The sequence below is a fragment of the Trachurus trachurus genome, assembly GCF_905171665.1.
Source record: "Trachurus trachurus genome assembly, chromosome: 1".
NCBI classification, from domain to species: Eukaryota; Metazoa; Chordata; class Actinopteri; order Carangiformes; family Carangidae; genus Trachurus; species Trachurus trachurus.
In genome coordinates this window covers 22380715-22394140 of record NC_139891.1, presented here as the reverse complement: position 1 = coordinate 22394140, position 13426 = coordinate 22380715, and the positions used below count along the sequence as shown (strand labels likewise).

Below are 13426 nucleotides of genomic sequence, written 5' to 3'. Positions count from 1 at the left end.
AACTGCTATTAAAATGACCTCCTTTTTGGGAGCTTGTGGTTCTCATTAATGTTATTTCAATCTTAATTTGAACAGCAAACATCAAAGGAAGGCAGTTTGGAAAGTGATATTAAGACGTCTTGAATTAGATAAATTGAATTAAACGTGGCCTACCAATGATCCCAAAATTACAAGTTCTCCCTATTGCTATTTGCTGTAGTAGATATTCTATTCATAGGAACTATACACCTAAATTTTTTTCTACTTAAAATCTGAGTTGTAATTGTTGGCTGGTGTATTTAAATGTGTAACCCTCACAAATTAATCCTTTTTGTCACTAGAAAATATCAAAGACTGCTCTGCTTCTTAGAACTACAATTTCTTAAGAAATGTTCTGGTTGTGGAACTATTTAAAGATTCACTTTCTAATTTGCTTTCATTTTTTGTTTCAATTAAATCAAATGGAAGTACTAATGCCCAGATGGCCATGCAGTATGAAATAATAGTGCCCAGGCTAGAATTTAAAGTCATACCTCCAGGCAAAAACTCCAGAGCGCACACAGAATGAAAGTGTAAAATGTTTTTTAATGTATATTTAACAACAAATACCCCAGTGACTATTGATGTTTCGTCTCAGAAGAATCTATTTCTCCAGTATATCTGAGGGCATGATATGAAACCACTCACACTTTTATTTTCTGTTTTTCTGCTCTTCTTCCTCTGTGTCTCTCCCTTACTATCTCTCTTTCGCTGTCTCTCTTAAAACATTTATCTTCTGTTTTCTCCTTACAGGCCCTTTGTGCTTTGTGATGTTGGTTTTTACAGCTTTTTACTCACCAGAGTTGCCATTTATGTTTTATAGATGCCAGTAGCTAGGAGCACATTTTAAATTTTATCATTTCGCTGTGACTAATTGTCATCGCTTGTGTTACTCCCTTGATGTCACTTGCATCTGGTCCCCAAGGAACCTGTGTGAACTGCCTCTTCTTTTCTCTTTTTCTCTCTCATCCATTTCTATCTTGTTCACACAAACACTCACACCATCTTATATAACAGCAACTGTGGCAGCATTTACTGTATGAGTATAATTTTGTGAAGCGTTCTGTCATCAGTTCTACGAAGCAGCAAAAGAAGTGGATTCAAACTCAAGGACAAAAGTACTGGGTCAAACATTCATTGCCTCAAACTTAGCAACTCAACCACAAAGTCAGTTCTTAGGATCTGCCAAGATTATTTTCCCAGAATCCATTGCCATCTCTTGATGTTTTACAATGTGCACATTTTCATGGATTCTAAGCTTTTCATTTTTCAACCATTAATGGCACCTCTTGGAAAGACTCAAGCCAAGCGCTCTACTTGGAATAATGCCACAGTCCCTTTGGAGTGGTTCTGGTCTCTTAGGGTCCAAAAACAGAAAATCCCAAGAGTTGTTAGATCATCTAATAATATTTGTTATTCTATATGTTTTTTTTTTTTTTGCCTCTTTTCAGCATTTTTTTTTTTTTTTTACTAAAAATGCATAATTAGTTGAGAGTGCACTAAATGTCATGGTCATTTATTAAAAAGTATTTCATCATTAATATTTAAGATGAAACAGGTTGTATGTCCTTTAAACCTTACTAATATATTGATATGATTAATATTTAAGGAAACACAGGTTATACATCGGTTGGACTTCACTAACATAAAAGCTTGATAAATATGCAAAGGAACACAGGCTCAATGTCACTGTCAAGGCATCCTCCAACACAACCTTAAATAAACATGAGTTTTCCCTCTGACTCTCCATAGCCATTCCCTGATACATAGTGTAGCAGTCCCATTCTCCCTCAAGCATTTCACTGCAGCAGAGACTGAGAACACAGAAAAATGCCTGCCAACCAAGGTGCGATTAGTGGCTTGCATTAATTATTCTATTATTTCTGGTACCCACTTTTTCTCAGGCTCACACAATTTTGTAAATATCCCCAGGTACCATTTGTGAACAGAGGGAGTCCCACTAAGAGTTCATGTTTTACTGAGTCTCATCGTTCAACATTCTTACAATGCTGGTAGTCACATAGACCTGCTGATAGCCCCACCTCTGTGATTTTGATATGTTTGCTTAGTTGAGACTCAATTAAACTCTTGCCTACTCTCATCATTGTGTGATTAATGATCATATTTGCAGGGCTGGCTTATGGAAAAAAGAGGATGGAAAAGAAAGACAGTAGAGGGGGGAGCTTTAGTTACATGTCGCTCCAGGGGCCTCTGAATTTCATGAGCTGAAAATCTTGCCCTTACAAACTAACCCCTGCTCTATCTTCTCCTTTAACCACACTGATTATGCACAATCAATAATGATTTGTATTTTTGTCTTCTCTCTTGTCTCTTCTGGGGCATCTAGGATACTGCAGGCAAGGTGCTGGACCGCTGGACCATTATGTCCAGAGAAGAAGAGATCATCACCCTACAACAGTTCCTGCGCTTTGGTGAGACCAAGTCCATTGTGGAGCTGATGGCCATTCAGGAGAAGGAAGGTCAGGCAGTAACAGTTCCCTCCTCCAAGACAGACTCCGGTATTAGGACATTCATTGAAAGCAACAACAGGACCCGCAGCCCTGGACTCCTGACACATCTGGAAAATAGTAGCCCATCTAGCATTCACCATTTTGAGAATATCCCCAACAGCTTAGCCTTCCTCCTGCCCTTCCAGTACATCAACCCGGTGTCTGCCCCCTTGCTCGGCTTGCCCCCTAATGGCCTGCCCATGGAGCAGTCTTCCCTCCGGCTTCGGGAGCCCAGTCTGCCAAACCAAGGTGAACAGGTGGACACTAGTGAGTCAGAAGTGTCCCTGTCACCTTTCCGCACAGGCCAGAGCCCTAGCCGTGGACCCATGGGAGCCATTAACAACATTGAACCCAAGACAGAGCCCAACAACAGGGCATCACCCATCTCACCAACCCCTTCTAACCAGCAAGCTCAACAACAGCAGCAACAGCAGACACAGCTCCAGCAGCAACAGGGCCAACAGCAATCCGAAAATCGACCTCAGCAATCCAACAACTTGAGTGACCATCAGGTCCACCACCACTTTGTTAAGGACGAACAATCTAAAACCATCTCCCATGCCTCCTTTTCCTCCAAGATGCATCGCATGCGCCGTATGGGATCCACTTCACGTAAGGGCCGTGTGTGCTGCAATTCATGTGGTAAGACCTTTTATGACAAAGGCACACTTAAGATACATTATAATGCTGTGCACTTGAAGATCAAACACCGTTGCACCATTGAGGGTTGCAATATGGTCTTCAGTTCACTTCGCAGCCGCAACCGCCACAGTGCCAACCCGAATCCACGGTTGCACATGCCCATGCTGCGCAATAACCGCGACAAGGACCTCATTCGTGCCACTTCAAACTCTGGCACACCTGTCATCTCAAGCACCAAGAATGGTGGCTTCTCGCTCACCAGCCCTGGAAGACCACCCCTGGGTTTCACTACTCCTCCGGTAGACGCTATGCTTCAGTCACCCCTGCAAAGTCCACTGGTGTTCCCCTCCCTGAAGTCAGTGCAGCCTGTCCAGCCAGTTCCCCCATTCTACCGTACACTCTTGTCCCCTGCTGACCTCGTCAGTCCTCCAGTGTCATTGCCCACCAGCCCCATCCTGCCCACCACCACTAACAGTACTACGCTGATGGACCAGCAACAGCAGATGCTGGCTGCTGCAGCTGTGGCTTCACATAATAATATGCATGTGTCAGAGGCTGGACCCATGTCCCACCGCTTACCTACACCGACTGCTAATCACGATGTCACCAGTGGCAACAGTGACCCCACGCCAAAAAAGAAGCCTCGTAAATCAAGTATGCCGGTGAAGATTGAGAAGGAAGTGATTGATGTGGCAGATGAATATGACGACAAAGATGAGGACGACGATGATAACATCCACCAAAACCACCACCATCATCACCAGTCGTCCCTTCTTCACAACAATATCAAAATGAATGGAAATTGTCATAGCAACAACAGTGGCAGTGGTACTGGGAACCACAGTGGTGGAAGTGGACAGCAATCCCCCTCTCAAGATGAGATGAGCCCTGGATTGGCTCTACGGGGAATGATGAGACAAAGTGAAGATGAATGCCGGGAAGGGACTGGAAGTGACGGCAGGGGTGGAAATGATCTGCGAGGCTCTGGTGAGCTACGCTGCATGGACAGCTTCACCTCCGAGGACCAGGACCATGAGAGAGACTTTGAGAATGAGTCTGAAACCTCTGATTCCAAGATGTTCTACCGTGATGACCTCATGGATGTGGAGGAACAGCAAAAACACAGCAGAGGTGGAAGGGGTCTGGACAAGGATCAGGATGATGAGGGTGGTGAGGAAATCCATTTGAGAAAGGAAATGGAAGGCAAGGGCCTATCATCACCCTCCCCTCATCAGCCACCTATCAAGATCAAAGAAGAACTCAGCGATCCTACTTATGACATGTTCTGCATGGGCCAGTATGGCCTGTATAATGGAGGCATGGCAGCAGCTGCTGCCGCTGCTGCAAGTATGGCTGCCCTGCACGAGAGCTTCATCTCTTCGATGGCATACGGTGCCAGCCCACCCAAATTCCCTTCTTCTCAGTCACCAGAGGGAGATCCATGCTCAAGCCCCGACCCCAAGATCTGCTACGTTTGTAAGAAGAGCTTCAAGAGCTCCTATAGCATGAAACTACACTACAAGAATGTGCACCTCAAAGAGATGCATGTGTGCACTGTGGCTGGCTGCAATGCTGCTTTCCCTTCCCGGCGGAGCCGAGACAGGTTAGTGTTAGACCTTGATAATGTAACAATTTAATGTTAATGCAGTTGCAAAGGTAACAGGTAGGTTCAAGGTCACTACATAATTCTACAGAATATACTTATTTTTTAAAGTAATGTGAGAGAAACAGACTTTCATCTGATGTTAATAAAACGAGTTAAAATTGCACCATTTAATTTCTGTATGACATTTACCTACATATCACTTAACATCTGTTAGCTAATGGAATACTGAAAAAAATTAATTCAGGGACATCTGCTCCTTGTCAAGTCAAAGTTCAGAAGAGTAGGGTGTCAAGATGAGAAAACACACACACATTCATACAAGCAACCAGGTTGTATCCATCAAGCCTCAAGCAGCAGTGTGTTGTTTACCTGCCCTTACAACCCCACCTTGTCACAGGGAGGTGAAGGCGCATATATTAACATAGACAGCGGTTTGTCAAACCACTGCATTTATTAGCGCATTAGGAGGTGAGGCTAGCCATGCTCACCTGGGCTTGTTAGCACATATCAGTCCCACACACTCAGAATACATATACAGCAGCAGCACTGCAGCAGATTGATGATGGGGGTACATACACATCACAAGGGCCCTGGGCTAGTACAGGATGCAGAAGGGTTTACAAACAGCTGCTTCTTTTTCTTTCTTTTTTTTTTTGAATCATGAGAGTGATCAGGTATTAAATTGGCTAGCACCCATCAATGCTTAATAAGTACAATTTCTTTTTCACAATTCTGTATACTGTATTTGGCTAATAATGTTACACATCAGTGCTAGTTTTAGTAGAAAAACTTAACATGTGAGTCAGTATTTAAAGTTTTGTGACACAGACAGCTATATTACCTTGCCAGTCATGTAAACAACCATGGCTATTTGACTGAGTTATCTAGTCAGCACTCAGCACAGTAGGCATATAATAAACAACGGCCCTTGAAACAAATTGTAAATACCCCCTGAACCTCTAAAATACTTCAAGTGTAACGAATGCCTCTCATGCTCACAGTCTATCTCTTTGATAGAAGTCAGCTGCTCAACATAAGTTTTTCTTCCCTCCAAAAAAAGAAAAAAAGGAAAGAAAAAAATGTAATAGCGAGTGAGTTAATTTTTGTAAGGGGCAAGTTGCACGACCTACATGCTTCCACATTGTGTACAAATCTTTGTAGATGGAGGTTTACATTTGTTTTTAGTATTTTGGCTCACCTACACACTGGCTCTGCCCCCCCTCGCTCCTTCACTGCTATCTCCCTCCTCCCAGACTTGAGGCTCCTTCTCCACCTCAGGCCTTTTACTACATTTGTTGTTTCAGTGGCATCTGTTCCTACCAGTGTTTGTTCATTAGCAGCATGTAAATAGGACAGGTGATTGTGGGACTCTATTACAGTGAAGGTGCAACCCTGCTGCTCACCGTGACGCAGCTGTGCCGACAGCAGCAAGTTGACAGGAAGCGTTATTATGGCCTCCACTGCCACAGTGCACTGTACTGCCACCAGTGAGTTTGTTAGCTCCCCTCTTCTTAAGAGGCTTCGAAAATAGAAAATGTCCACGGTATGACCAGCCACATACGCATACTCACACATGGATGCACACACAATGATGTACAAAGAGATTGCAAAAGAAAAGTGTAACTCTTAACATTCTAATAAGAGCAAAAGAGCTGAAATGCAGATATTGCTTAATGAAATACTGTAAATCCAGTGGTTAAATTCCAACAGCTGGACAGGCTTTTTTGTGTAGTGATGTGATTTAGTCCCTTTCATACTGGAAACAGTTGTCGTGACTTCACAATGGCCTATGGAACAGTGAGAACCAGAAAAGAAGAGGGAAAAGGTTGGAGAGGGGAAGGTGCATTTTAACAAATATGCAGCCAGGCATTTGGTAGTAAAGCCTGGGGTGAGTGGAGTGCTTTAGACAGGCGCAGAGGCTTCAAAGATTAGAGTACACTGAGCAGAGACAAGGTAACACCTCAACATGAACTCTTCCTATGCAGCCTCTCCTCCCGTGTCACTCTGGATGTGTGTGTGTGTGTGTGTGTGTGACAGTTTGGCTACAATGATGAGAAACACCAGTATATAAACGCCAGTCAAACACATAAAGTGGCAGAGCATATGGGAGACAGAGATAACTTTGTAGCAAGGAAGGACAATTGTGAACAAAATGCATCTGTACTATATAGCTCTGGGTGGGTGAGACCTACTGTAAGTACTCTATTGTTTCCATACTTTTTCTGTGGGGGATAAATTCCTGATGGCATATGGGACATATTACTCTGCCGCTGGTTCAAAAAGGGAACAAAACAACAGAATAAGGGCATCGCATAGCTACAGGAATCCTGGGGCTTTTAGACGAGTCAATACACAAGCCAGGCGCTCATCAAATCCGTCCCTGGATAATCCTCTAATGATATAATGTATGTTTGAGTGTAATGGTAGCAATAAAATGAGAAAATAATTTGGTTGTTTTCATAAGAGCAATTGTTCTGATAAGATTAAGACACTGCGTGTTCAAAGATAGTTGTACAAAATAATGTTAAGGATGTTTATTACTAGTAAATTAGATCAAGTCAAGCCCTTTCTTCTAATATGATTTTTATGCCAACACTTCTGGCAGAATGATTAATAAGCGACTCTTTGCAATGTTGCTGCTCACACTTACAAAGATTGATAAAAATAAAAAAAATTAACAGAAAGTAATTCTCTCAGAAAAAAAACATTAGAATAATAACCACAGAGAAAGGTAAACCAGTTGTTTTTGTTGTTGTTGTTTTTACAGCTGAATAATATATGCTAAAGCAACATGATAATATGCAGACCCGCTTGCCTTCCTCTCCTCAATACCTTCCAAACAGCTGTTGACATCCAGCAACAGGGAAAGTCTCAGCACCTCTGCATATCTGATTAGTCCGTGAGTGAAAAGCCAAAGGCACGTAAACACACCATCAGACACCAGCATCAAACACTCTCGTTATCAAAGTGAAGAGGAAGACCGAGGAGAGGTCATTTGATCTGCAGAGAAAAACAACCTGAGAGTCAATGACATTGTCAGAGTAGGACACTGTGAATGTGCTGCCACGGACAAAAAGAATCACTAGTGTTCGTTTAGTTTGGATCCCTGCCCTATTTATAAGACTGAAGAATGAACAGCAGATCTCACACACATGCATACACAAATGTGTTTAAATGAATCTTGCACATCCACTCTCTCTCTCACAGACACAGAGGAAAGGGTAATTCATTGTGCCCTTGAGCTAAGCATGTAATATGTGTGTTTTTGAGTGTAAAACAGAGAGCAAGATAAGTGTGTGTGCACGTGTGTGTGTGGTTTTACAGTGGGGTGTTTTCTCCCAGCCTCCTGGCCGCCTGCTGCATGGAGGTAAATGATTGCATATTTATTGTGGGGAGCGAGCAGCGTCGGCAGAAGTGTTGAAGACGCTGCATGATTAACTGCTGGAGAGGCGCGTATACCAGTAATCATCACTGTTATTAGTCTAGTTAATCATATTTTTTAAACTGGTGACAAGACTTGCCTTACTTATCTCATTTTTATCGGCCTATCCTGCTTCTTTTTTTTCTTTTCTTTTTTTAAAACCTTCACTTTAGTTTTTTAACCAGATCCTTCTATGTCGCCACACCGAGTACTGTAGGTGTCCTCCCTTGTCCATGTTCTCACAATGCAGTAGTGCACAGCCTGTCGTCCCCACACGGGCCACTGCAAACGGAGAGTGAAGGTTAATTATGTTGGAGAGGCTCTTTCCTTCCCTCTCCGTCTCCCTCGGTCCCCACACGGCATGTGGGCCCGGCTCCGCTTCTCCACAATCAGCTCTCTGTTTGTCTCTTATAAACAAAGGGCACGCGGCTCATAGAGAGAATATGTTAGCAAAAGGCACTCACCCCAGTTGAATATTATCTGCTGATCAAAAGACGGAAGCCTGATGTATTACATCCCTTTGGTTTAGCATTGACAGTTTCCTTGTGATGTGTTTTGAGGAGAATAAAGGGAAATATTTCATTCTTAGATGAATAACATATAGACACCCACACGAGCACTCTGTCATCAGCAGAAAATTGGTAATTTTAAAACATAACTTGTACATAAAAATGCTTTCCATGCATATTTAATGACTATCCACTCTTTTATTTGAGGATACGCAAATCATTGTTTGTAGCTTGCAGTTGAAGAGACTGAAGCAGGCGAAGGAGATACAACAGTGGCAGAGAGTGATAAATGTTACTAAAACTCTTGTCCACCCACTTCCACCCAAAACCTCATAACACACCCCAAATGACAGGAAAGACAAAGAACCACTGGTGTCAGTTTAATACCACTCAGCCTTCCATCTCATTTACACATTATGAGCCATTTAGACGACATACGCACGCGTATGCACACGTGTACACACTGACACAAAAACAAGGGCAAGGGCCATCCGATGATTAACGCCGGTTGGGACATGGCACACTCTCGCTCTGCCTCCTCTGCACAGTCAAAAATGGGCTCTCAGGAGGCCTCCCCCATCTTTTGGGCGAAGATGAGACTGTCAAATTGGTTTGCCAGCCACATTACTGGCCAACAGGGAGGCAGAGATGGCGGGGGGGGGGGGGGCAGGGGTGTGGGGGTGGGGGGGCTGGGGGCTGAGGAGTTGGGTTTGGGGGAGGAAACACAGAGCGTAGTGAGGTGGTGGAGTGATGGGGATTGGGAAATGGGGCAGAAAGTCTAAATCTGATAAATGAAGGGGTAAGTGCATTATGGCCACAGTGTGAAGATCCACAGCCGACTTATATTTGATGATACAGGGCAGGGAAACAGTGCCAACACAGTAGTTCAGTCATGTTTATGCAAATAATCCTAAACTGGACTCTCTTTTCTCTCCTCTTCAGATATTGAGTTTAAATGATTTCCAAATGGTTACTGATGATATCTCATAAAGTGACTTTTTCCCCCCATCCATCTATTTTATTTGCATATATCTGTAAAAATGATGAATAAGACTTAGCTACTGTTGTGATATTCTGATGTGGTGTGCATTTTGAGAATTGTAAAATGGCTACTGTAGCTATAGCGCAGACTACTTACTGCATGATATTTAGCATGTTTGACTTTAATATCTTACAACTGAGATAGCGATGGTTAACTTAGAGCTTATTAGCAGTGAGAAGGTGTTGTTTTAGAGATGGAGACATGTTGCAAAGGACCTGCCTACTTGAGCATCATCAACAGCATCCTGAATTTCAGGCTTACCTGAGCGAATCTATGGCCCCTCCTCACACTGAAGCCTATTGGCTACAATCCTTGCAGAATTTGTTCCCATTTTACTACATATTGATCAATGATTATGGCATTTTTCTGACTTTTCTTGAGACACTCTGGCCTTTTCACAGCCAAGTGTCCACACATGTATTTGACTAGATATGGATACAGCGCTACAGACACTGAATCATGACTCCCATACTCCAGCCATAAGCTAACACCATATGGGTGCACCTGTACTATCAAAGGATAAAAAAGAACAAAGGATTTATACAGTCTTTTTGATCGAATCCTGCTATATGGAGGTAGTATATTTTCCGTTTTTCACACACGCACACACACACACACACACACACAGACACCAGAACGTGCAAAACACACACATGTACTGTGACAGCCACAGCCAATCGATTTGCTACGCTCTCTCTCCCCTCAATGCTGACGATGCTCGAGTGGACGGGCTCCTGGTTGCCTGGTTCACAGAAAAGGGTCCCTCAAATGAATGTATTTTTACCTCTTGCAGGACAATGTCGGATAGGGAAGTAAATAATTAAAGGAAAGGGACCCTTTTTGACTGCATCAACCCTGCCACTGCTGGTAAGCTCTACTATCCATTGTGACTCCATTTTTGCCCGTCCTGCTAAGGATGAACCTTGTCTTTTTTTTTCCCTTTTCTTTTTTTTTTAATTATAGTTTTGTTTTTCACACGTGCCCTCCCTGCATGGAAACCCTTCACATTAAAAGGCACTGAGTGTTTGCATATTTTCTTATTTGATTTAAGTGCTGACCTGATATGAAAGGAGTGGGCTTTGTGTATGCCATATCTGACACCGGTCATTAGTTGCTTAAGTTTCCTTTATGTTTTGCAGTTTCATTGTGACATGTGTGCCGTGGGTTCCCTTTTTCTTAGCCTGACTTGGCAACTGTGAAATTGGAGCAAAAAGGCATTGAATTTGATTTTTCAAGCCCATTTCACCTTGCATTCTTTTAGCATGGCTTTGTATGCTAAGTGAAATCCTCACTAATCGTATCCTGGCTTAAGCATGGCACTTAGTTTCTTTCATCAGCTGTAGCACATTGTGTGATACAGTTTGCCTTGTGTTTGGGAAAAATGCCAGCCTTAATGAAATACAGGGCTACATAAAGACATGTTCATTGAGGTGCTCGATTAAGCCACCTCCAATAGGGAGCGAATGCGATAATGCTGTCAGGGCCTAGTGCTAATATGCTATCCAGTTCCTCTCGATTATCACATTACCACAGCTCGAATCAATTGATAAACTCCCATTCAATATGGTGGAGTATTTAATTGAGTCAGAGTCTATTGGATTTGAGGGCTGTGCAGTGCAGACATGCTGACAGCAGTAAACACTAGCAGGGTGCACTTTTCTAGGAGAGCTGCAGGGTGGATTTCTCTCTCTCTCTGTGTGTGAATGTCTGTGCGCTTCAACTGATACCAAGAATAATTAATTACACATGTAGTGGTCCTTAGATGTTAAATCTTTATAGCCTACCATTTCATAGATGTTGAAATGACAGTATGAAAAAAATACATTTGAAGTATAATAAATACATGGATTTCAACGCTGTGGAATTTAGTGTTTGTTTTCTAATACACAACAATTTTATGTTTGCCCACTTCAGGCACAGCTCCAACATCAACCTGCACCGTAAACTGCTGACCAAAGAGCTGGACGACATTGTCCTGGACCCCCAACTCACGCCACTGCCCAAGGACCTGCGAGCCGAGATACTGGCCAAGATCTACGCCGGGCACCACATGGGCTTGGACCCTATGGCTGGGATGGGCATCGGAGGCGGCAGCCTCGGACCCACTGGCCTCAACCACGATGCCCGTTCCCCCATGAGCATTGAGTATCCCCACCACCCTCTCAACCACGTCTTTAAAAATCACCACACCAACGGCTCCTCCCAGGGCCAGCAAGATGACTACATGGTGCTGGACCTGAGCACCACATCCAGTGTCCAGTCCAGCAGCAGTGTCCACTCCTCACATGAGTCAGACGAGGGCAGTGATGAGGGCATCCTATTGGATGACCTCGAGGAGGAGGAGGGAGAAGAGGAGGAGGAGGAGGGCAACAGCGAAGGGGAGGACTGCTCCCAGCGTGCAGAGAGGCAAACGGGAGGGGGGCATCGGGATGAGAACAGAGAACTTAGAGGAGTGGGACATGGTGAGGGGTTCGATTCTTCCTCCTCACCGTTCCTCCTTTCATCCACCGGGGGCAGTAATGGTGGCAGCAGTGGGATCCTCTGCAACATCTGCCACAAAATGTACAGCAACAAAGGGACCCTGCGCGTGCACTACAAGACTGTGCACCTGCGAGAGATGCACAAGTGCAAAATCCCCGGTTGCAACATGGTGTTCAGCTCTGTGCGCAGCCGTAACCGACACTCTCAGAACCCCAACCTCCATAAAAACATGCCCTTCTCTACAATAATAGACTAAATAATGACTTTCTACTCGACCCCTCCTGTCAGTCTGCCCGCTCCTCCCTTCATTCCTCATCCTTATTCCTCCTCAAATTAACTTTTAACCCAAGCCCAGGGCCATCAAATACAGGCTAAGTGCTTGTGTGCCTCCTGCCCGTCCTCTGTAAGTCATTGCAAGACATTTCTATGTCCCTCTATAAAATCCATTGACTCTAAATACAGTTTATTATTGTGATCTTTGACTTTTCCTTCTTTGGAAGAACAGGATGACACTCGCGAGTACGGAGTTTGCTTTATAACAAAACTCCAGTTTGTTTGTTTTTTTCATAAGCCCCTCCATCTTTCCTTTCAAACTTCTCCCCACTTTGTTTTTATGTCCGTCTCCAAAGAATCTACTCAAACTCTTATTTGTGACTTTGCCTGCAGAAATGATAGTATTGAGAAAAAAAACGAAAATCTTCTTGTTGTATTTGTGTAATGATAGCTTTTAAATGAACCCCTTACAAAAGCATGACAGCTTCATTTGTAAATAATGTCCCAAGAGGCTTTTGGTGTAAAAGAGTTGTGTTGATGGTTGTTTGCTTCTTTTTTCTCTCTCTTTATGGTTTTATGTTACAGTCCAGTACAATACTTCCAGCTATAGGCAAGAAAGAGGTAGCATCTTACTAGCTTGATTCATTTATGTTAGCTTCAAAGACATGTTTTAAACCGAGTCCTAGGAAAAAAAGAATATCATGTGACTTGCTTTATCTACTTGTTAGGTATTCAGAGGTTGCCGGCATGCTTTTTTAGGCTCCTACACTGATATCATTCTCTGTATTTCTATTGATTTTTTTTTTTTTTTTTTTTTTTTTGTCTGTTATGTTTATGAGCTTTAGTATACTAATTCAGTTTTTGCACTTTGCATCTATTCAAGGGGATGTGTAATATTATTATAATGAGGAGTTTTGCAATGGT

The 13426-nt window shown here is 43.2% G+C and overlaps 1 protein-coding gene across 3 annotated transcripts in view; it reads left to right on the top strand.

Annotated features, from left to right (window-relative positions):
- bnc2 (basonuclin zinc finger protein 2) overlaps positions 1–12485 on the top strand; it is a gene marked incomplete at its 3' end in the record, with an annotated part of 158720 nt that extends 146235 nt beyond the window's left edge. For all 3 annotated transcript variants that reach the window (XM_083983467.1, XM_083983466.1, XM_083983465.1), the window contains exons 5-6: positions 2366–4773; positions 11663–12485. In XM_083983467.1, coding sequence (XP_083839593.1) covers positions 2366–4773; positions 11663–12485 — 3231 coding nt within the window. The remainder of the gene's footprint in view (positions 1–2365; positions 4774–11662) is intronic.
- Positions 12486–13426: the final 941 nt, after the last annotated feature.